This window comes from Protomyctophum parallelum (assembly GCF_964188405.1).
Source record: "Protomyctophum parallelum genome assembly, chromosome: 18".
Classification (NCBI taxonomy): Eukaryota; Metazoa; Chordata; class Actinopteri; order Myctophiformes; family Myctophidae; genus Protomyctophum; species Protomyctophum parallelum.
The window spans coordinates 21,931,794-21,956,816 of record NC_139716.1 but is presented as its reverse complement, the minus strand read 5'-3'; the positions used below and the strand labels follow the sequence as shown (position 1 = coordinate 21,956,816).

The 25,023-nt window shown below is 41.9% G+C and overlaps 1 protein-coding gene across 2 annotated transcripts in view; it reads right to left on the bottom strand.

The window, feature by feature from the left end:
• The window catches only part of mpdz (multiple PDZ domain crumbs cell polarity complex component), an 85,870-nt gene that overhangs the window by 23,845 nt on the left and 37,002 nt on the right, over positions 1 to 25,023 (bottom strand). Inside the window, exons 22-35 of one of the 2 annotated variants that reach the window (XM_083788351.1) lie at positions 24,458 to 24,656; positions 23,701 to 23,742; positions 19,609 to 19,704; positions 19,188 to 19,268; positions 17,886 to 18,063; positions 17,322 to 17,432; positions 12,652 to 12,714; positions 8,787 to 8,985; positions 4,755 to 4,951; positions 4,456 to 4,547; positions 3,142 to 3,220; positions 2,240 to 2,320; positions 1,135 to 1,230; positions 734 to 808 (exon numbers count right to left, since the gene is read on the bottom strand). In XM_083788351.1, the coding sequence (XP_083644477.1) occupies positions 734 to 808; positions 1,135 to 1,230; positions 2,240 to 2,320; positions 3,142 to 3,220; positions 4,456 to 4,547; positions 4,755 to 4,951; positions 8,787 to 8,985; positions 12,652 to 12,714; positions 17,322 to 17,432; positions 17,886 to 18,063; positions 19,188 to 19,268; positions 19,609 to 19,704; positions 23,701 to 23,742; positions 24,458 to 24,656 (1,589 nt within the window). The remainder of the gene's footprint in view (positions 1 to 733; positions 809 to 1,134; positions 1,231 to 2,239; positions 2,321 to 3,141; positions 3,221 to 4,455; positions 4,548 to 4,754; positions 4,952 to 8,786; positions 8,986 to 12,651; positions 12,715 to 17,321; positions 17,433 to 17,885; positions 18,064 to 19,187; positions 19,269 to 19,608; positions 19,705 to 23,700; positions 23,743 to 24,457; positions 24,657 to 25,023) is intronic. The other variant, XM_083788352.1, reaches the window with a different exon arrangement.

Sequence of the window (25,023 nt, the reverse complement as noted above, 5' to 3'; positions counted from 1 at the left end):
GTGGTTTATAAAGTTAATCTAATTTGAATTCATAACAGAAATGCAAATACAAATAGAAAAGTAATCGGAAAAATTGAATATTTGAATATTTAACACCACATCTCAGTTTTGAGATTCAATTTGATCTGTAAGGTGTAAGAAAAAGGATAGGAATAATAACTTATTCCTATCAACTTATTTGATCTACCTTATTATTATTATCATGAGTTTAAACTGTAAAAAACTGTACATTTTCTGTACATTATATTCTTTCTATATTTTTGTGTAGTTGGCCGTTTCTTTGTTGTACTATTGTTTTGCCCAGTTGTTTCGAGTGATGCATTTTTAATGGACCACAATGGAAACAAGCCTCTGGCTTTTTTGTCTCATCTATTGTGTTTTTATATTGTATCGACTTATATTTAGTCGACTAAATCTACAGTTGATTTAATCGACTAAAATGTGTTTTGGCTGGCCTTGATGCCATCGTAATGGCTGATTTTACACTTGCTGAAAATAGCAGATCTACAAGCTCACAACGTGTCATGCTGCGACGCATTGTGATCTTGTAGATCTGCGATTTCAGCACGCAACCAAGTGTAAAATGACTGGATCTCTTGTACACTTAGCCTAGTTTTTATTTGTTGATGAAATTGTCAGTATATTTAGTCGAGGTAGTCGATAAGGTAGTTGACGAAGATTTTTCGTCTTAGTTTTAGTCGACGAAATCAACACTGTGTCCAGTAAACCCTACCTTATCCACAGAGTAGCCAAGCACTGGTTCACCATTTACAGCAAGCACTCTATCTCCTGGTCTCATGCAACCCTCCTGCGCGCGCGCACACACACACACACACACACACACACACACACACACAGATAGTAGAATTGTTTACAATGTCAGTGTTGTTAGCCAACCTCATCTAATGTGTGAGAGGTTTTTATATCGTCGTCGCTGTCGGGCAGAAACCTTTTATCTCCACATTTTGAACTTTGTATGGATTTCGTTCTTTTTTTTCTTCTACTACATCATAGAAGATTACATCATCAACAAGATTAGTGAAAAAAGGTGATCTACACATATGGACACATATGAGGCTTCCAAGCCAACAGCGACGACATATTCTTTTTACTTTGCCAACGCATTTTGCATACTTGTTCTGTGTGTCCTTTCATTTCGGATATGCTTTGAATCTCAATCCCATCCTTGGTGTCCCCATCGACGAAGGTGATGCCCAGTCCACCATCCTCCTTTTAGTGGAGAAAGCAAAAAACTAAAACAGTGAAAAACAAAACCAAACAAACAACCCTGGACTCATAAGAGAAGGTTCTCTCATCATAAGAGAAGGTTTCATCTGATCTTGGCATTCATGTACAGTTAAATGAAGCCAGCCAGATAGATAGTTCATTGTTACCAGACCAATTAGCCCCACAAATATGCCTTGCTGCACACAATAGATCTTTGAAGGATATACACAGGAAATGATGGACAACCGCGGAAGCTCATTAGCATAAGACATCCATTAAATAGTTGACATTGTGTGTGTGTGTGTGCGTGACGTGACACGTGTGTGTACAGGTATGTGTGTGTCTGAATATCCTTGGATAGAGCAGATGCTACCTTCATACTATCATTCCCTGTTCTATTCTAAACCATATGGACAGCACCAGGCCTTGGGACTGGACTCCTTTGGTATCCTCCCGTCACCACTGGGGGGAGCTTTCTCCCAGAGGCCCAGTGGAGCTGCTGCAGCACTATAGCCATTCTTATAAATACTAACAGTTTTCAGAAAAAACGCACAATGCTATATCAGTGGTTCTCAAACTCATAATTTTAAGAAAAATAAATGTCAGATCTATGAGCTTGTGTATCTGCTATTTTTGAATAACATATGGCTAAAATCTAAAATTACACACAAAACAAAAATGGTGTAAAATAATTATGTGTCAGTCGAAAGATGGGTCGGCCACAAACACTTTCGAGATTTTTGAGTTTGGGCTCCGATCCAGAATAAGCTGGGAACAGCCGTGCTACAGTACACCGGAACTGTAATCCTGGATAGACCAGAAAATACTGTGTAAATCAAGGTCTTTTTTTAATTAACTTCCGCCTTGGCTGCTGCTCAGATCAGTGCCTCCGTCTCATTCCTAAGCATTCCTTTTGTGTACACACATGTGTGGATCTCCATTATAGTGTGTAGTTTACCATAGTGCGTGTGTGCGTGCGTGCGTGCGTCAGTGTGCCAGTGAGTAAACACACCATAGGTTGTATGATGTGATGCATGTACGTCACTGAGTCCGTGTCAGCCAAAGGTGTCCCGTTGGAATGACATGATTCCACCTGGAAGAAAATAGACAACTGATGAATACAATATAATTACAACTCTTCCATTATAAGTGAATAAACAATAGTTATTGACTATTAGAAATATATACTTTTCTTCTTTGTGGTGACAGTACTGGCAGATTGAGTTTCACAAAGGCATGAGGAGACACCAGACATAACCCTTCATAACGACCTGGGAGCCCCACGCAGGAAGATTTGCCTGCATACTGTACATATCTTTGCATGTTTTGAGACGAGATTACGTTATTTTGTTGGCATCGGAGCTAGCAGGAAGATGTGTATCAAGATCTTAAGTCGTCTTCAAAGAGCTAACAACAGCCAAGATGGGGGTCTGACAAATGATAAAATCACTCATTATGTTAAGTGGGTTGACGAACAGATCCCAAACTGCACATGGACATTGACCATTGGCTTGCAGGGAGTGAGAAAGCCTATTTTCATGTTTCCCGAAGCCGTTTACTAGCATTTTTGTGAACGCTCACTGAATGAAGTCTGCTGTGGTGGAGGCATGGGAGTGACTCATGGGAACAGTGCCTGCCTCGGTTAATTGATTGGCAGGTGTTTGTCTAATTACTTTAATTTAAATGCATAATCAAGCAGCAGTCACAGCAATAGATAAGGTGCAACAATGATATTGTCCAAGCCAGAACACTAAAATAATGCTTTATTGAACGCACACACACACACACACACACACACACACACACACACACACACACACACACACTTTTTTGTGTGCGTGTGTTTATAGGTTACTTTACTGTTAGTTATCAGTGTGTGTGTGCGTGCGTGATTGCCAGGGTACACACATGTACCTCGGTATGGGGCTCCGACGCATCCTCCTCATGTTCCCTCACCGGTCCCACGGCCATCTGGTTCAGGGCTGCTGGGTTCCTGTTCCAGAGAGTCATTACTCAAACACAGCTCAACCCCTCCACCACAACACACGCTGTTATAGCTCCCACTTCAGAACTGTTTGAATAGGGTGTATATTTGACATCATACATCCCATTTGTATAGGGTGTGTAATGTGTATACTGTGTACTGTACACCCTTTGTTCGTTTTCGTCCTATGACGAATACATCCGTCCTATGACGAATACATACATATACAATGTATACATCCCAGTACTTCTCCTACTACTCTGAATCTGTAACTTCACCGCTGTGCTGCCTCTGGCGCCTGCATTACTCCTGCGGGATCAATCAAAGGTAGATTCCATTCTAGGACCTTATAAACTTCTGTTTGCGTGCCCTTTTAGACAGCAAACAGAACATGAGATAGAGTAGGGGTTCTCATTCAATGTGGGATCCATCAGGGCCCCTCTGTGTTCCTTTGGAGGGGTTCCAAATGTGAGTGTAGAAATGGAACCCTTACGGGTGTCCATTTGGTTCCATTTTGTACACTCTCCGCCACTTTTCCACAAAACTTACTTTGGTTCTAGAACTGGTTCTGTTCTAGATACTTGAACTGCTAGAACGTTGGTGCTTACAAGGAACCGGTGGCCATTTTTATGTTTGGTTCCAGTTCCGAACCAACATTTAGGGGTTCTGAAACTTCTGAACCAATTCATTTGCAGTGGAAAACACTCATTCAATATTAGGTGGGGGGGGGGGGGGGGAGAACCAAACTGGTTCAACCCCTATGGAAGGAGTTACAGACCTGTGAGAGTACATTTGGAACCCCCTCAAGGAACCTCTGACAACTACTGGTTTATAGTGACTCCAACTCAGTGTTTCAGTCAAGTGTACAACTGTTATAATATCAATATGTGCTCTGTTCTCATCTAGACTCAACCCTCCTGGACACTATCACTCATTTAGCACACATAATGTTTGAGAGAGAAGGACTTGCAGCTCATAGGAAACATGTTTTGTTTTGTTTTGTTTATGAGACTACTCAACTTGGAACACTGGTCTTTCTTGTGACACAATAGCTCCCTCTACTGGATTTGGTGCTACCTTACCTTACAGTGGTCCTGAACATGCCTTCCTTGTATCAGCTGTCATTTCAAGCACTCTGTACTTTAAGTATGATTGTATGATGCTACAGGTCTTTAGGTTGCCATGAATATATTATTTAGTCCCTTAGATGTTGGCATGGTCTGGTTAGTACGTTTTTTCTGTACCTGACAAAGATGATTTTTACTCTGGATGGGGAACTCTTGATGATAGAAGATGCGTTCTGGTGACTGTGGCCATAGAGAATTTGTCCATTGATCTGAAATAAACACACATTGCAAATTATGCACCTTAATCAGACCAGTGTGTGTCCAGTGGAAACCTCGTATGAATCTGATCTCAGGTCAGAATGGGTTAATGACCGTGAACCAATGCTAAGTTATCTGAGCAGGTGTCGTGCTGCTAACCTCGATCTGTTTATAAATGTTTAGAAATGAAATACCCGGGACACAGAACAGCGTCTTACCTCCAACAGTTCATCCCCGACGACCATCCGTCCGTCCCTGCCGGCCGCGCCACTGGGGTCGATTCCCACCACGAACACGCTCATGCGAGAGCGATCCCTGTTCCCTGCCAGGCTGAGGCCGAGGCCAGTCTTCCCCTTTTCCAGTTCAATCATGTGGATAACGCCCGGGAGGCAGCCGTAGCGCTGGCTTATCTTCTCTGGAAAGCAGAGAGAGAGAGAGATGGTATTTATTTACTGCAAGCAGTGGTGGATAAAGTACGACGGTGTATTACTGGCATCTCTGTAAAAAAAAAAGAAAAATAATCTCACAGATTTGCCAAATTAAAGTCGGAAATTTCCGTGCGGCACGCACGCACACACGCACGCACGCACGCAGGCACGCACGCACACTCACACACACACACGAACTGACTAATTAAAGATTAATCTCAGAGATTTTATGCGTTTAATGTGGCAAATCTGTGAAATGATAAAGTCCGAAAAATTGCAAGATGTTTCTCAGAAATCCCTGAGATTAATGTCAGAAAATTACCCCGCCCCCACCGGCTGCCGAGATGGCAGTAAAAAAAGTCAAAATGTGCAATGGCCTCCCACCACCAGCCACTGTGTGATTTACTGTAGCTAATGCTCTTTGTGGCGAGGACGTGTTCATCTCTGGCGCACATTGCAAGCAATTCTCAAAGGACAACACAGTATTTCTTATTAAGTCAGAGAATAAAGTCTGAAAGCTGCAGCTTTTGGGGAAATATACAGCACAGGGGATGTCCTGGAGGGATTTGAGTCCAGGCCAGAGAGTACAGGACAGTACAAGGGCTTACAGACACACTTTCTCCTGTCTGGGGCACCCGTGTTTCACATTTTGGATCCTAATTCACGTCATGTTTCTCCACCAAATGCTGAGGCACAACAAAAGAAAACAGCAGCTAGTAGGTGTGTTGTGTAGCTTTATGCACGGCCATGAAAGGTAAATGTCAGATGCTGACACTCCCCTTCATCCATCTCCTCTGTCTGGGTCTCTTCAACGTTAAACCGCCTCCTCTATCCATCTCATTATTTGCTCTCTGTGCGTGCATGCGTGCGTGCATGCGTCTCTCTCTCGCCTTACCGCTTACTCTAAGTCACCCTCTGTGTGTGTGTGTGTGTGTGTGTGTGGATGGCTAGCATTCAGAGCGATGGGCTCCCGGTGTTCTGGGCTGCATGCCACTGTTGGTCCATCAGTCCTCTGCTAATCTCCACAACTCACCTAACCGGTCCCGGCATCATCAATCTTATCCCTGCAGGACGCGCTCACGCACACACGCACACGCACGCACCCACACACACACACGCACACACACACACACACACACACACACACACACACACACACACACACACACAGATGCACTCGCGCACGCAAATGTGCCCTATGCTCAGGTGGTCGGGGGCTGGAAGTCTGTCCTTTATTCTGCTTGCCAGGCTGAAGGACGTAGAATAGTTTTTTTTCCACCTTGAGCTCATGAGTTCATCCACTCTGCACTATGTTGAGTGATACGACGCTAGACATAAAAGGTCCTTGGGTCTAGATGTAAATGCCACAGGCCTGAGTATCTCCATGTGCATCCGTGTGCTTTCGCTATGGAACAGGTAGACAACACAGTCATGAGGACAAGCATGTGATGTGGGTGACCTCTAGTGGCAGATGTGTAGTAAAGAGTCCATCCTAGTTTACTGTAGGTTTCAGGTGTTGCTAGGATGAGTTGACTTCAATTCCTACATTGCCCTTGAATCCTGAAATGTAGCCGTTTTGGACATATGGGACCCTATCTTGCGCGTCATCTTACTCTTATCCCTAAACATAATATTAGCCATATTTTACTATTTCTTTAAAAACATTAAAAAATGGTTCAACTAGCCGATCTACAAATATTTGAAATATTTAAAAATGTTTTTCAAATAGTAAAAAATGGCAAAGAATTTAAGCGATAAGGGATAGGACTCATGAAGTTTCCACCCGGCGGAAATTATTTTGTTAGCGACTGTTCTGTATATAACTAGCCTTGTGTTTAGAAGTCCCCTGACGTCAGTGGCGTGCACAGATATACACTAGGGGGTGCTAGAGCACCACCTGCCCTTGCCCTCTGGACAGCAATGTGCCATTTTGAAAAAAGTGTACAGTATGTGGTCCATGGTGACATTGATCAATTCTTGATAAAAAAGCTTCTAATATATTATTTATGCCCCAAAATCTATAAATCTCACACTATTAACGCAGCCGGCCGGTTCCATGCGCTGCACAAGGTGCCTTTTTTTCCTTTACTTGAGCCCCTGCCCCTCTAAATGTCTGTGCACGGCGTGCCACTCCCTGACGTACAGTACAGTTTGAAATCTCCAATCGTCTGGCAAGTGGCAACGCGAGACTAAGGAAACAGGAGCTAAGGTGGAACATGTTGCCTTCCCCTCGTGACAGTGAGCATTAAGACTAAATACTGTCAAAAAGGGTTTGTGTGGGACATGCCGTTCAGTTGAGAGAGGAAAAGGGAAACATTAAAGATATGTCACAAGTTAAGCCTCCCCAGACTGTGTGTGTGTGTGTGTGTGTGTGTGTGTGTGTGTGTGTGTGTGTGTGTGTGTGTGCCACTGCCAACACTGAGTTGGAGCGCACCTGCTCCTTTATCCACACACTTTCCAAACCACTGAACCAGATCACACATAAGAAGTAGGGGAAGTGGAACATCACGCACCACGTGTAATGTAGCCATTTCACACACGCGCACGCGCACACACACACACACACACACACACACACACACACACACACACACACACACACACACACACACACACACACACACACACACACACACACACACACACACACACACACACACACACACACACAGAGAGCAGAGGCACACAACCTTGTCTGTCAGGGCCCACTTGAAAATCTCAAAGGCGTTTGTGTGCGGGCCGCCCATCATCTGACCACTTAGCTTGTGTTAAGTGGTCTTTTCTTACACACCATAATGTTCTTGTTTCGATCATAAGACTCCGTAATGGCCATTCAGGGCTAGCTCTTTATGCGTTTACTTTCTGGTAATATTATTGTTGTCCCCTCATTTTGCATGTCCGTGGCAAACAAATCATTTTGATAATAAAAATGGCCACCCCAAGCCAGCATGGCAATGATGACCCCTGTTTATTATAGATTAATAGATTGCAATGTTTTGTCAGTTACTTGGGGGGCCACTTGCAATAATCCTCAAAGCCCACCAGGGGGCCCCGGACCGAACCATAGGTTGGGAATGGCTGATTTAGAGCAGAGGTTCCCAAAGTGGGGTCCGGGGAGGAACCAAATGGACCCTTATGGGTCCGTAACTCAGAGCGTACAATTTGTACACTCTCAGAGTAAAATATAACATTGATGTTACGATATAAATTGGGGGTCCCAGAGATATAAATAATAACTGCCATTAAATAAGGGTCCGTAGCCTAATTCAGGTCAAACCTGGGGGTCCTTGAAATGAAAATGGTCGAGAATCACTGCTTGAGGTGTAAAAAAAATCTCCTCTTATGGGGGTTCCTTGGCATACATTTTCTAATGGGGGTCCGCAGGGCTAATAACCCATTTAGGCCTGACCTCGAAATTCAAAAAGTTTCTTCTAAATCCTCCAGTTTTCTGAAAAAAAATATTTTCACGATAATAAAAAAAATAGCAGACCTATACAAGCTCGTAGCGCGCCACTCAAGCTTGTAGCTCTGCTATTTTTCAATAGCTAAATTTTAACATAATGTTTAACCCATTTTGGGGCGGGAACCCGTTTTGGTGTTAGCGTTACGTTATGCTTTAGCTATTGAAAAATAGCAGATCTACAAGCTCAGAGCTTGTAGGTCTGCTATTTTTTGAAAAATCACAGAACGACTGACATAGAAACATAGCTTTTTCAGAAAACTGTCATTTTCAAACAGACATTTTTAGAATCTGATCTCAGGTCAGAATGGGTTCATGAGGAAACAGTGATTTAGAGGTAGACGTAGTGAAGTTGAACTCACTCCAGCTGTATCCAAACTCGTCCTCCGCCTCCAGCTCCTCGTCCTCGCGGTCCACCACCACCACCACCACATTGTCCTCCTCCGTCTCCTGGGTCTCCGTCAGCGTGTCTGTGTCCGTCTCTCCCACGTGGGGCACCATGGGGAGGGGCACGAGGAGAGGACCGAGGGGGGACACCTTCCCAGCTTCCCGTCTCCCAGCCTGCATCCCCATCGATATGGGAGTCACAAAGACATGCAATCAATCAATCAACCAACTTAACTTTACACTAGCTTAGACCAGTGATTCTCAACCCGTTTAATTTCAAGGACTCTGTGTTATGGTTGTCCATAATAATATCCTTATATCCTAAGTCCCAAATATATCCCTGTGTCCTAAAACCCTCTTTTTTTTTTTTTTTTTTTTTTACTATTTTGAAAAACCTTTCTAAATAGTTAAAATAGCGTCGCCACCGAGTGGCGCGCTATGAACTTGTAGGTCTGCTATTTTTGAAAAATCGTAAAAATGCGGCACAAATCTTTGAATAGGTATATATTCTTTCAGAGCAAACTTTCTTTTTTCTCGACGTCAGGCCTAAACATCCATTATAGGTCCCCAATATGTTCCGATGTGAAGCACCGCCATCATCAGATTGTGTTTGAAACTGTGTTGGCCGTAAAAACGTTGACACAAACAAATCTGATATTCATTCAAACACATAGATACCCGATGCCCATCATACAGTAGAGTCAAACACTTACCTTAAAGACAAGAGTAACAAGAGTGAAAACACAACCCTTTGGTTTTATCATCGTTTTGGTCTCACATCAGAAAATCATTTTGTTCCAAAGCCAAGAAATGAAAGGCTGGCCATTAACCCATTCTGGGCAGGAACCCCCTTTTGGTGTTTTAAGCATCATGTTATACATTAGCTATTGGAAAATAGCAGATCTACAAGCTAGTAGGTCTGCTATTTTGGGAAAATCGTGAAAATGTGGCGCAAATTTGGAATATATATTTTTTCAAAGCGTGCATTTTAAACTCTTAAAAACATTTAAAGTATTTGCTTCTGAAGGGTCCCTGGAACATCATATTTTGAGATGGGGGCCGGAGGCCCAATACATATAATTCTGGGGGCCTTGTCATGAAAAAGGTTGAGCACCGCTGACATAGAAAGGTTTGTCAGAAAACTTTTAGGATTTAGAAGACATTTTGTAGAATCGTCCTCAGGTCTAAATGGGTTAAGCGCCACTTGATTAAATATTAATTCCTGTATGCTTTGATGACAAAATGAGTGTGTGTGGGGGGGAACAAACATAAAAGCCCCCTTGTAATTAATTGATGTTGAATGTTGAAGCCAAGAGCACACAAACAAGAGAGTTCAGACCAGTGGGAGGTGTTAGGACATTGTGTATGCAAGTGCGCAACGCTGGAATACATTCAGTATATCGTCTCTGTCGGGTGGAAACCTCATTATATCCAAAACTGTTACTTTATCGAAATCAGTAGGAGATCCACAAGCTCAAAACCTGATGCTCTTGTGTGTAGTTGATTATGTAGGGCGATTATTTATGAAAAAGTAGAAAATATGGAGATAAGAGGTTTCTGCCCGACAGCAAGAATGTAGGACATACTAACACAATAGCACTGATGCTCAACGTTGGGTCCGGAGACCACCAGGGGTACAAACGGACCCTCACGTGTCTGTAACTCAGACAGTGTACAAATGGAACCACATTAACACTCTGAGTGGCCAAAACGGAGGTCTCCGTCCTATCAAATAGTTACGCTCAGCGCCCCGAACGGAGATGAATCAAAAGACGGAACAAGATTATGTTATTGACGGCCCATCGTGGTCCCGTCGCTTGTCGCATTAGAAGTACTCAAACCTCCCGTTGTTGTCGATCCCCTCTGGGGTGTTTTGGCTACATCTAGCTACTTCTAGTTAATCGATTCTGCAAATCGCTGGGCGACCTGATTTAATTGTTCCAAATACCCCCGGGCGGTCAGAGTGAGGTCCCCCTGTTTGATATGCATTAGGCCACAGAGGCCTATTCGATAGGGTTATTCTATTTCTCTGGGACCCCAATCTACACCGTGAAAACCTGTACCTGTTTAACTCTGAGGGTTAACAATTGGAACCAAACACAGAGTTGAGAAACAGTGCTATGCTTTATATTCCATTGAGCATAATTTCACATGACGGCCATTTTGCTCTGACGTCATTCACAGAGTCTGGTGGGGTCGTGGTATGACGCGAGAGCACCGTGGATGTGAATATGGTCAACACAGGCATACACTGACATGGACAGTGGAAGGCATGACAACACAGAGTACCCACAAACCTTAAACGGAGTAGGGGTGAAAGGGTTAGTTGGGTACAGGCGAAGTAATAATCTACTGTGACTGTCACCCTCCTACGGACAAACAACAAACAGCTTACAGTTACCACTTGGGAGGTTTTAGCTGACATTTAATTGTCACTCAAATAATGACTTAATTGTGTTTCTGTCGTTGGAACAGTCATAAAGACACGTTGCACAGGGCAGATATGACAAATAACACACATTGAATTACTTTATACTTAAAAAAACATTAGTGATCTCAAGTAACTGTGATTAGACGATTATGAAATAATTGTACCGTACTTTTGACAAAAATATATATAGGTATATTCAGTGATTTCACTCAAAAAACCTTAGGTTTCGTTTTTGGCTGGGACCTAAGCCTTTCGTCCAATCAGGATAGAGAGTCAAAAACGAAACCTAAGGTTTTTTGACCCCCAGGGGTTAACTGGGGACAGGGAGGAACTCCTTATATGGTCAGCACACTCTATAGTAGAGAGGATTATCACAACAAAACAAAGAAATAAGTGATATTTGAATTAAGTGAAATCACTGAATATACCTTTAAAATAATTTAATTTATAAAATACAACTTCTTTGTGGAACGTATAAAGTATTAAGCCTTCCAGTCACTCACTCCAGTTGTGGAGGCCTTTTTTGAGAGGCGACGCTTCGGACAACACAAAGAATCCCCCTCTGGTGTAGACTAGTGAGTGCGAGTCTAAACATTTACAGCAGTATACTATATCTCTGTGATCTTAAGCTACTGCACATTAGGAAAAACACCACCCCAGCAATGCACTGTTTGTGCCGATGCACACTCTCCCTGAGGTTACCAGAGCCCTAAACAATGGCTAAACTAAACTAAACAAAACAAGCCAGGTCAAACACCTTCCATCTGTGAAGACAACTTTTGCTCACACAAGAGCAGAGCTGTCTTTATTATCATTATTTTTGGGGGAAACCACCTGCACATATTGTACTTGTGTAGTATGTACAACAGTATATACTATGTATTGTAATTCCCAGTTGATAAATTATTCTCCCTTCATATTGTGTACTATACACAATATGTCCATGGCTGGAAAGGTTTTAGATGGACGTGTCCTGTATTTATTATACAGTATTGTATACTGTTTTACCCTTAACCATTGTTATTCTGTATATTGTTATTGTTAGCACAGTCTGCTGAGCAGCATGTCACACCAACAGTTTGCCTATTATACTATGAGTGAGTGACAAAATAAAGCATTTGAAAATGGGGAATATTGAAGGGATGCTTCTGTGGAGAGCAATATGCATTTTTTAGGCCGCAAGAAGAGCACCGCTCTCTGTCTGGATAAGTAATGAATACATTTTAGGCGGGAACCCCTTTTGGTGTTAGCATTACGTTATGCTTTAGCTATTGAATCGAAGAACCACTGACAGAGAAACATAGCTTTTTCAGAAAACTGTCAGGATGTAGAAGACATTTTTAGAATCTGATCTCTGGTCAAAATGGGTTAAGTAAGTAAGCAAGTAAGCTGATGGATGAAATACCAACCTTGTCCTTAGTGTCCCTGGCTGTAGCTGACGTTCTGTCCTCACTGGAGTCTGTTGGGGACGTCTGTTGTGCACAAATGGGACATGAACTTGAAAACTGTTCAGGAGTGTATAGCATAGCATATAGTTAACGTACAGTATCGGATAATACATGCAATGATCAATCAATCAATCACATGGTGGGACTTCATCGAGACCTAATTTCATGTCTGACAGCAAGTAGAGTGAAATAACATTGTCATGAAAGTAACCACTGAAACAATCAATGTATTTGATTATTGATATTGACCACTTCCAAGCTGGCATGTCTAATTTTGGGCATGTCGGTATGCCAAAATCTCAAAAATGTTATAGAAATGTTCAAAGCTTGTAGATTTTTGCCATGCAACACTGTTGTATGACGTAGCATAGATACGGCTGGTGATTCAAATTAACCCACTTTTAGGCAAAGTTGCTATAAAACCATTTAGAATTCAACTTCATTTGTTTTCTTTTGTAGACCTACTAGCTTGTTTGTTAGTTTTTTTGGTCGTTTTTGGTACTTCTTTGTACAACAGTACAAAGTTGAGACAATAGAAGATGTACAAGCTCTGTAGATTTCACTATTTTGGGAGAATTTTGATTGGTTAAATCTGTCGAATGAAAATTGGTTAAATATAAAATAGTATAACTATAAATGATGACACAGGGGCTTTTTCCCATTTTCCTAAAAAAAAAATCGCACCCATGTGAACTGAGTGGTGCAACTTCCCTCTCTTTCTCATTAGCAGGCGCATCACTATCTCTCTCTCTCTCTGTGTTTCTGGCACAACAGCTCCCCTACTGGTACTAATAGTCATACTGGTGCTCATAGTCACATAGGTGGTCACATAGGTAGGTGAACACGGATATTGCTGTTCGTTGGAGTGGCTGCACCACTCAAAAATAACAGTTTCCGACATGTTACATTATGAGTTGCCCATGTACATCTAATTCTGTGTACTCACACACCACCCAGCCTGCACACACTACCAGTCTGTCAGAACCAGACAAGGGTCCAGTTTAGAAAATACAACAGGACATACGAGGTTTCCGGCCCGACAGTCAATAAGCGATGAGTGCTGGTTGAGTCCATGGCTGGCATGACCACACTATAGATTGCCCCTGGACAGTTCAGTGAAAACAGGCTGCTCAGCAGCCCGGTTCCACTCAGGCTTGAAGCGTTTGTCCCATATGAACGGGCTCAAAATGTTCTGCCAGGCTGCCAGCAGAAACTTTGGCAATTGGCTTTGTGGAAGAAAGATCTTCACATAAAAGCATTTTCTCCGGACTCGTTCCAATCCTTCTTCTTTAAATTGGCAGAGAACGACTTAGGAACAAGCTTTGCGGGGCAACTGGGAAATATGGGCTTTCAACACAAGGGAAAGGAGGACTCTTTTTTTGTGTTTGTTGGTAAAGCCTTTACGAAAGATGATATGATTTGCTTGGTATAACCCAGTCATATATATGCATGCACACACCACACAGCAAGTTACACAAACTCTCTCCCACACACACAACAACAATGTTGTGCCACACAAGATGATGCAAGTGAGTGCCAGACAATGTTTAGATGGCGGAAATGAAACAATTATTTTAACTAAAGTTGCCACGAGGCAGTTAACTCAGCCCTGTTGATAACTCAATGAAAACTAAAAACAAACACATTATTTGCTTAGTACTTCAGCCCGACACAAAACACTGTACTGTATATACCCTCCCGATTCCTTTCTTGTACACTCACTCAACGGACAGATCAATGGACTGTTAACACGACACACAAAAGGAAAGCACAAAGGAAGGCAGGTCAAGTAAAAACATACACACACAGGACACACAAAGACACAGGGCCGTGCTCTAACCTGGGGCTGGGCGGGTACTAAGCAGGTTTGATTAGTGCAGCGAAGGGTCAGTCCAGGGAGGCTATTTAGCTGCATAAAAGGCAGGGGCGTTTTCTAAAAGCAAGACAGGTTGAAGGATATTTAACATTATGGCAGAGAGCAGTTCTGATGAAACGGGTCAAACCTCTCTTGACCCAGCGGGTCAAAAGAGGGGGGACAAAAAAAGAAAGAAACGGTGGACAGAAAGTTCAGAAACACTTTGGTGTATTATTCAATACAGGCAGCAGTTTGAGCGAGCCGTTTCCTTGACCATAGCCTATTTTGCTGTGAGCACAAAAAATAAACCCCAAAAGATATACTATATCCACAAAAACATATTCAATGCACGGTCGGTTCTCTTTCCGTGGAATAATTTTAACAAAATGGTTTAGAAAGACTCCTCCGGGATACCTCGAGATTATTCACAGCTTACAACAAAATGACTGGGAACACTTTATAGGCAACATGGAGGAGGTGGTTATTACACTCTCTAGGTGGCCCCCAGTGGCAACGTTTAAGAAAAGCATTACTGGCCTGCCTGTAGCAGCTAAAGGCATTATCTAATCAAAATAGTGTTTTCCAGCCTCTTAAAAGTCAACTGTTATGATTTCAAGCTGAAAACTCTGAGGTTTCGTCTGTGTGGTGAAACAAGAGAAGTTAATAGCAGCGGTGGAAAGTTACTGAGTACATTTATTCACGTACGGAACTATTATTCTATTCTTAGTTAAATGAACCTGAGTTACAACTTTACGTGAACCGCTTTCTTAGCATCTACACATCTCTCTAAAAAAAGAGCCAATGTACAAGTTTACAACGTGTTGCACATTGTGAGTTTGTTGATTTGCTATTTTTTGGCAAATGTTGCCCCCAGAATAGGCATGCACAATAACAGCAACAATTCTGAGGTACCTTTACTATTTTCATTTTCAGATGTGGTTATACTTCTACTGCAAATATTGCACATATTACCCCCACTACAAATATTTGACTATTTTAGTTATTAGTTACTTTGCAGATTTAGATGATTATTACAAAACATTACAATTTTAAGCCCTATTTTCTTTCCTCAGCCATTTGAAAAAATGCAGCTCTACAAGGTCACAAAACATTGTGACAGGTCAGGTTGTGAGCTTGTAGATCGGCTATTTTCCAAAAGATTTGATCAAGTAATCAAGTTGATTACTTTTAAGCAAAATGGAACCCAAAGTTGTGCTTGTGGTCAGGCAGACTGTAGGGAAAAAAAACACTGATGAGCAAGGCAACAGCTGACCGACGCGTTTCAACACTCAGGTCTTCAAGAGTGTCTGAAGTTTTTTACTTTGGTTACATTTGCACACCAATACTTTTATTCAAGTATTGTGACTAACAAGACTTTCACTTCTTTATATAGTGTTATGCTACTTTTACTTAAGTAAAACAATCTGAGGACTTCTTCCACCACTAGCTAATAGAGCACCGTAGTCTGACGTCAATATCGGTAGAGGGCGCAAATCCACGGGTTCATGTACTTTATACTGTATTTGCATTGTAATCCCCATAGGGGGATTTGAGACCGGGATCAGGAGGTACAGCTGGATTGCCTCAGACATACAGGAGAGATTGAGTGTGATAGATAGGGGGGGGGGGGGGGGGGGGACAGAAAGAGAAAGAAGGATTACCTGGCGTTTGCGATGTGGCATGCGTGCTAAAGCGTTGCTGTATTTCTCTACAACAGCGTGTGACGTGGATGGACTATATATTGAGACGGGCTTGAGGGAGATGGCGGCGTATGGGATACAGAGATGGAGGCTGGATTGGTTAATGGGAAAGAAAGGTCGGAGGGCTAAAAGCAATACGTTTGGTTTGAGAGAGTATTTTACGGACTGTCATGAAGCATGAAAGAATCCTTGAATACCGGAGAATATGCCGGAGCTGGGAAGGAATTAAGTACATTTATTCAAGTACTGTATTTCAGTACAAATTTGAGGAGCTTTTAGTTTACTTCAGATACTTCTGCTCCGCTACATCTCAGAATCAAATGTTGTACTTTTTTACCCCACTATATTTATATATTAAAAAAAAACAATTTTACCCTTCAGCTAAAAGAATTCACACATTTTGAAATATCTTAAAGAAAGGAGTATTGGTGGAGATAATACCACAGCCGCAGTCCCTGCAGTGGAACTACAGTATTGCACTTTGAACTTTCAAATTTCAGCTATTTCAAACAACAGATACGTTATGCAGGCACAGAGGTGATTTTCGGTGAAGCACTGCACCGAGGCAGAGGCTGCCCACATGCCAAAGAAAATAAACGTTATCGCATTCCTTACAAGCTATAGAATCTGATCTAGCTCTAGCAACTGCGCTTAAGTACCTGCCCTTCTAAAGCAATAAACCCTTTTCACAGCAGCTTTGGCCGCTGTGGAAAGAGTCTATTTCAAAAAGGCTTTACTTTCCTCATTTCAAATCTGTGATTTGCATTTGGCACTTGAAGTGCTTTTACACTGTATGCACCAAAATGCAAGGTTAAATAAATTGGATTACAATTAATTCATAAAGGAAAATATATAACATTTATATAGTGACACAGTAACACAGAAAGTACTTACCAGTGGTGTAATGACACAATTCAAGTATGAAGTGTTTGTATTTTAACACTTGCTCTTAACACTTATATGGCCATTTATTCTTTTGCAATTTCTTTACAGAGCAATATAAGTGTTAATACTGGGATAAAGCCATCATGTGTCAGTCAGTCCCCTACAGGACACGAAGTGACGTTTTGACCTACCCTGGGTCTGTGGATAATACTCTGGACCAAGAAAGAAACAGGGTTGCCTGCTCTACGGATGGCCTCCACCGCCTCTTCATGACTGGCATCTCTCAGGTCCACTCCATCCACCTGGAGGAGGAGGAGGAAGAGGAAGAGGAGAGGAGGAGGAGGAGAAGGAGAAGGAGGAGGAAGAGGAGGAGGAGGAGGAAGAGGAGAAGGAGAAGGGGGAGGAGGAGGGGAGAGGAGGAGAAGAAGGAGGAAGAGGAAGAGGAAGAGGAGGAGGAGGAGGAGAAGAAGAAGGAGGAGGAGGAGAAGGAGGAGAAGGAGGAGGAGGAGAAGGAGGAGGAGGAGGAGGAGGAGGAGGAGGAGGAGGAGAAGGAGAAGAAGCCCCACATTAAAGATTTGCATGACAAAAATAGCAGATATACAAGCTCAAAGTGTGGCACGACACAATGCACTATGAACTAGTGGTTGAATCTAAAATTGCACAGATGCTTTCCCGGTTTTAATGGCTTAAGTAAGCCATTTAATGGCTTCCTTCCAACACTGCTCCAGGCGTAATGACCCCTAGTGAACCCTCACCTCTACTATCCTGTCTCCAGTCTTCAGGGTTCCGTTGCGTCCTGCAGGACTGTCTTCCAGGACGTGTTTGATGAAGATGCCCCGCATCACCTCTCCGGTGCTCAGCCGGCTGCCCATCCCTCTGCCTCCCACGATGCTGATGCCTAGAGACTTGCCGGCTTCTCTGAACAGCTCCACTCTGAGAGGCAGAGGAGAAAACGTTTAGAATGAAGAGCTCAGCTCTTAGATTCGTCGACTAAAACTATGACATTTCCCCCCCCCCGTCGACTACCTTTTTCCACTGGCGAAAAGGAAATAAAAAGGAAATAAATACTAAACTATGATGACAAAACTAAGACTAAATATATTGACAATTTCGTCAACAATTGAAAACTAGATGTTAAAAATGTTAGGGAGGGAAGATATGGAGAAGATATCCAGTAGAACTAAAAGACAAGGCAATTTACATTTTGTTGCGCGCATGTGTTGCGCTCTGAAAATAGCAGAACTACAAGCTCACAATGCGTTGCGCTGTACGCAGCCTCACAGTTACAGACAGGCAACGGTCCATTTGTGGTTTCTTAAAGGGATTGTGACATTAAAAAAAAGGTTTTGGAATTGTTCTTGTTTTTTTTAGGTTTTCTAATCTCAATTGCACCCAAAAAACATGAACTTTTAACATTCAGTAGATTTTCTGTGATCTGGGGTTTTCTGGCTCAAACAGGTGCTCTGATTTGCCGGCAGTAAGTGACATCACTTACTGCAAATCCCATATATGTCAATGGGATTTGCCAGCAGATGTCACTGTTTCACTGTGTTGCCTGTTTTCATTGTAGCTCAAAAGGCCCAAAAAAACCCAAAGAAAACTTCAGACCACAGAAAATCCACTGAATGTTCAAAGTTCAGGTTTGTTGGGTGTAATTGAGGTCATAAAACCTAAAAGAAAAAAGAAAAATAAATGAAAATGAATGTCATAAAACCTTTAATATCAATCATTGCTGAGGACACCTGGGATCCCCAAAAACCCCACTTTGGCAACCACTGTTTTACAATGACACCCTTTGAGAGACACAGTGAACGACATGCACTTTCACTAGAAGAAAATTAGACGACACCTGGTCAGAACATTGTTTTATCTATTTTCTACCGAACGTCTTTGATTTGCAACAGCTTCACACTTCACTCCACAGGCTCTTGTTACCCCCCCGAGACAATCCCACAGCTTTCAACCCCTCCTCCTCACTCCAAAACCCCCCCGTTCTTGAACCAGAAGCATAGATACTTTAAGATCCACATTGTTGCGTTTCATGCATAAGTGCTCACTTCCTAGGTTGGTTCCAGTTGTTATAAGAGGCACTCTCTTCTCCTTCGCCGTCCTCCCTCTCAGGGAGGTCTGGAATGTCTCTGCAACGAGAAATATGAAAACACTTTTCAAAACCGCATCGGCATTGGTCAAACTGAGCACATTCAAAAGGTCTTTCTAATTAAAATGTTCCCAGGCTGACAACGGGTTGTTAAAAACGGAAAGGAAGGCAAGCTTCCAATTAAAACTTCACCAGGGGCTTTGGATGAAACCAACATACTTTCTTAACTTTACAACTCTTCAATGTGTTCCAACTAAGATATTGTTCTTGACTACAGACACGCGCAGCAGTAGTTCTGTGGGATGCAGGTTATCTGTACTGTATGTGTCAAGCCTATTGCGGTCGTATCATTTTCGGAAAGGAAGAGTGTAGTGACATACTTTGGGGCTGGGAGTTCTCCAGTGAAGGCTTCATCTTTAGCCTGCTCAAGGCTAACTTTGTACTCCTCCAGATACTCTGCTGGCACATAGGTGATGCTGAAAGCAAACAGTCGCACACACAAAAAAAAGAGCAGCTGTTATTCATTTTTTTGGCTGTCTCATTGGCATTCAGAAGCTGTCCTGTTTTTCTCCACCACATCCAATTTTACTGCGCGCTCAAGATTTCAGCAGAAATGAACTAGAGTCTATTTTGTTGCTGTCGGGTGGAAACCTTGTATGTCTTTAAAACTTTCCTTTCTATTATCGTATATAAAAAAGGAAAACTGTGAAAATAACGAATAGACAAGCTCACAGCATGTCACATCACTACACGCTGTGAGCTTGTAGATCAGCTACTTTCACCACTTTTGTGCAAAACTCTGGTATGGTCAAGTAGGGCATCAATTTACGAAAAAACATGAAAAGTTGAAATAATGGAGATACAAGGTTTCTGCCACGACAGTAACGATTTCTCAAGCAAATGGATTCTGCCTATCAACCGCCCAAGGTGAGATGCCAATGAATTATGTATACACGGCATCTGATTATACAAAACAGATGTGCACCTTGTTCATAAATGTCTGAGCCAATAAAGTTTTCCACCTCCAAATGCATCATGCATTTTTCTTTCTTTTTTTCTATGGCATTCAGGTTTTTAGGAATTATAATTTAGGTTAGTCAGTGCCAGGGTTTGACTTGAAATTAAGATGAAAAAAAAGAAAAAAAGACTGGGAACATTTTCTTAAAGTCTGTGCTTACTTTCTATAAATACTGTATATACAGTATACACACATTCTTTTAACATTTGACAAAAAAAAAAAAAAAACTAAATGGCCAACTAGTGCGCAAGCAGAGCGCGCAAGTACTTTACCGATGTAAACTGTCAAATCTCAGTATCTCTATGAAGGAACGTTTGAAATGTATAATTATTAGATGTAACTATTTGCTACCTACCTACTTTATGCATATAAACACCTAGTATTATTACGTATGGTTCAAGTTTCTATCTATATAAGAAATACACTTTTATCGATGTAGATATATTCTGGATCCCTTTTTAGTTTTTTAAAGAAAAATAAATCATTGATATGTGATGAAAAAAAAGGTATATAAACTGAATTAAAATATACGTATACATACATATACTATATAGAGTATGTAGTTGTAAGTTGATTAGCTGTATACTGTGGTTACTTTGCGCCAAAAACCGCGACAGCCACCCGCCATTTGATGCGTATGCAAATAAAACAGCAGATTTGTGCCTGGTTTGCTGGGACCAGACTACACAAATGACAATATTTCTTACGTCATCATTGAGAGCTAGTCATACATATACACACCACGTACTCTGGTCCCAGCAGATCAGGCACAATTTGTTATTTTATTTTACTGATTATGTATATAGTATACGTATGACTAGCTCTAAATGATGACGTAAGACATACGTATACATATACATATACTATATAGAGTATGTAGTTGTAAGTTGATTAGCGGTATACTGTGGTTACTTTGCGCCAAAAACCGCGACAGCCACCCGCCATTTTATGCGTATGCCAATAAAACAGCAAATCTGTGCCTGGTTTGCTGGGACCAGATCACATAAATGACCATATGTCTTACGTCATCATTTAGAGATAGTCATACGTATACTATATACATAAGCAGTAAAATAAACTAGCAAATTGTGCCTGATCTGCTGGGACCAGAGTACGTGGTGTGTATATGTATGACTAGCTCTAAATGATGACGTAAGACATATGGTCATTTATGTGATCTGGTCCCAGCAAACCAGGCACAGATTTGCTGTTTTATTGGCATACGCATAAAATGGCGGGTGGCTGTCGCTATGAACGATGACCGGGCGAAACTATTACTTGCGCGCTCTGCTTGCGCAAGTAATAAAATAAATCACACCCGTGTGAAGTGAGGGGTACTCTTGTCATCGTACATCATCCAATAATAAAATACTTTCTCATGAATTAATTTGTGAACTTATGTTAAATCCTTTAACCATTGTTTAACAAATATATTCAATGTATATGATATATATATATATATATATGTCCCGAGCTGAATTAAAACAGTTGCACTGTGTTTAGAAAAGTCGATTTGCTCGGACACATATGACGTAAATTCTCCTTTCATTGTCAATGGCAAATAGCTATATAAAAAGCTGTATATAGAAAATAAAACAATTCTTAATTCAAATGTTAAAAATTGTGATATTATCAAGTTCCAACATATCAGTCTACATTTCGAAAAAAGGGAATGTATCAATCGTCTTTAATTCAGTCTGACAGAAGCAGGGATAAAACATATCCCCACTGGGGGTAGGGGGGTCTCAAGACCCCAGCCCACCACCCCAATGGTTGGGCCCCTTTGTGGCAGGTCTTTTTTTCAGCGGGACTTCACATCTGGTTGATTCTGAAGAGCACACATATTATGAGTGACATTAACAGATCTTAAGCACAAAAACAACGGCATGCAGACGCAGTGGTACCCCAGGCAAGTGTTTTAGGTGAGTGAACCATGGTGATTTTGAACATCAGCACATGCAGTGTCATGACACATGCAGGAAAATAAATCCCAACCAGAAAGGTGCATTCAGAAGAGTGCAAATCTCCGCCAGGAGGCATGCCCTAATACAGCGGTAGCCAAACTTTCCTGCATCAAGACCCACTTGAAATTCTCTAAAGCACGCAACCAACCCACCTGGTCCTCTTAACCGAATGGCTGCCATGTTACGTGGTAAGAGCAAAGATTTTAATGATGAATCTATCGATTGTGTCCCGGCTTGTATAAATGGAACCATACATTCCTATTTAGAATATTTCTTAAACAAATATTAGTGTTTTGCCAATTATTTCAGGTCCACGTTGCAATATCCTCACAGCCCAAGGTTGGGAATCGCTGCGAGCAATGTATGCAGCACAACCTGATTACCAGTTGGTAATGTTGGTCTGTACTGTCTTCCTCGCTGGAAATCCCAAACACGTCACCCAAACATATCCAAATCCACCATGCTCATTCAGCAACTCTAAATGTCAGTGATTTCAACACGGTGTCGTGCAAGTTTTGCCGAGCATCAGCACTCTAAACACTGTAAAAGGGACTAAATAGTGACCCAAGACAGCAGTGGGAGTTTTGGGTGTATGTTGTAACATTCATAAATGTATATTTTGGTGTTAAAACACCAAAAGGGGTTCCCGTCCTGAATGGGTTAATCTAAGGGCAACTTGTACTAGCTTGCATCTGCATGTTTGACATTGGGTTAGTTCCTGCACATCAGCCAGATGGTGTGATTATAAAAGAAAAGGAAAAATAAAATACATAGCGGACATTCACGGATTTGAAAAATAAGGATCACACCAATTGGCCCAGTAGTATGTGAGATTAGCTGTGGACACACACACACACACACACACACACACACACACACACACACACACACACACACACACACACACACACACACACACACACACACACACACACAAATGCATGCACGAGTGTGCACAAACACACATGTGCATGTTCTCCTGGCTGAGATAATGATTCAAATAGAGTTAGTAGAATGGTAGTTAAAAAGAGATCACATAAGTAGGTCGGCAAGCATCTTAGACACAGTTAATTAGGAAATTGTTTTTAGTGGTTAAAGGACGCAGATGATCCAGAGATTTATCCAGATAATGTGAATCTATGTGCTAGATTAGAATGTGCACGAACACACCATTATCAGCATTGCTGCCACAACAAAAACCCCAAGACAATCTTTAGGTTGATAGTAGCATCATCCAATCCAATGTGCTGCTGTAACAATTAAAGCAGTGGTCCTCAAAGTAGGGCTTATAATGGCAAGTTTTCTTCAATAATCAGTTTTAAGTGACATTAACTATTTGGGTCAGAAGATACATATTTTTCTGGATAAAACCTGTTTCGCCAGACGGGAAAGCGCGGAAGCCAAGCTTCAGACGTAGAAAATGACAGATAGGAAATGAAGACGGCAGGTTGTGCTAGCACACCACCGGCATGGAAGTTAGCCATACTCACACATAAAAGGGGCACAGATCGTCCTCGGGTGCACAAGCAGATCTAAAAAACGTGAAGAGTTGGGGATTTTATGCACCGAAGCTAACATACTGCCAAGTTTAGCACATCAAGCGGTACTTGTAAAATACCACATTAAACCTTTGCCTTTGAGGGAACTTTCCTCACAGTGTGGGAGGGAAGAGTAACTTCTTGCTCTTCCAAATTACCCTCCCTGAACTAATTCAGTGCAACCAACGGATATGAACTATTTAGATTACATGGACAACATGACCGCTAATCTCTCTCGCCATAATTGAGGCATTTATGAAAGCTTGCACTTCGTTATAAATGAGCTGCCAATGGATAATGCAGTGGAAGGACGGGCAAAGACACAGTAACTGCAAGTACATGTTCATTTTCTTGTGTATGCAGTTTGACACCAACTAATTGATGCATTCGTAAGTATCCTGTAAGGCTTTTGATCACAGTTAACCTCATGTAATCATTCAAGGGTTGTTAGGGAAATGCCTGTATGATTTACTGAAAGAAAAACCTTCAACATGAATGGACGGCTCGGCGTGTTTCTAAACATGGAGATATTGCAGGAGGAATTTCACTGCAGCAAATAATATATATAATCAAAGCAATTACAGAGCATTTATGATGATTTTACCCCTTTAAAAAGTAAAAACACATGTCAGTATTATGTGTACAGGAAATATTTATTTAGCTGTAGTCCCCTTGTGTCACTAAACTGTTGACAGCGACGATCACTTACTCCAGGTCTGGTCCAATGAGAGAGTGTCTCCGGAGCATGGCGCGGGTCTGGGCATTAGACAGGTTGGCAGTGGGCTCGCGGTTGATGGCCAGGATGAGGTCCCCCACCCCCAGGCGTCCATCACGGCTGATGGAGCCGCCGGGGATGATGCTGCGAATGAGCATTCCAAAGCCATCCTTCACGGCACTCACTGTCATTCCTGTGAGGCAGTTCACACACACAAGGACTTTCATGGTTATTTGAAATACGTGGACTTAATCCATTTTGACCTGAGAACAGATTCTAAAAATGTCTTCTACATCCTGACAGTTTTCTGAAAAAGCTATGTTTCTATGTCTATGTCGATTTTTCAAAAATAGCAGACCTACAAGCTTGTAGCGCGCCACTCAGTGGCGCAATATAAGCTTGTAGATCTGCTATTTTTAAATAGCTAAAGCATAACATAATGATATAAAAGTGGTTTCTGCCCAAAATGGGTTAAATTGTTGCAAATTAACCCCCCCATTGTCGAATGCCGTGAACTGCAAATTGCATGTGTCGTAGGTTTTAGATTACCTTTTAATAGG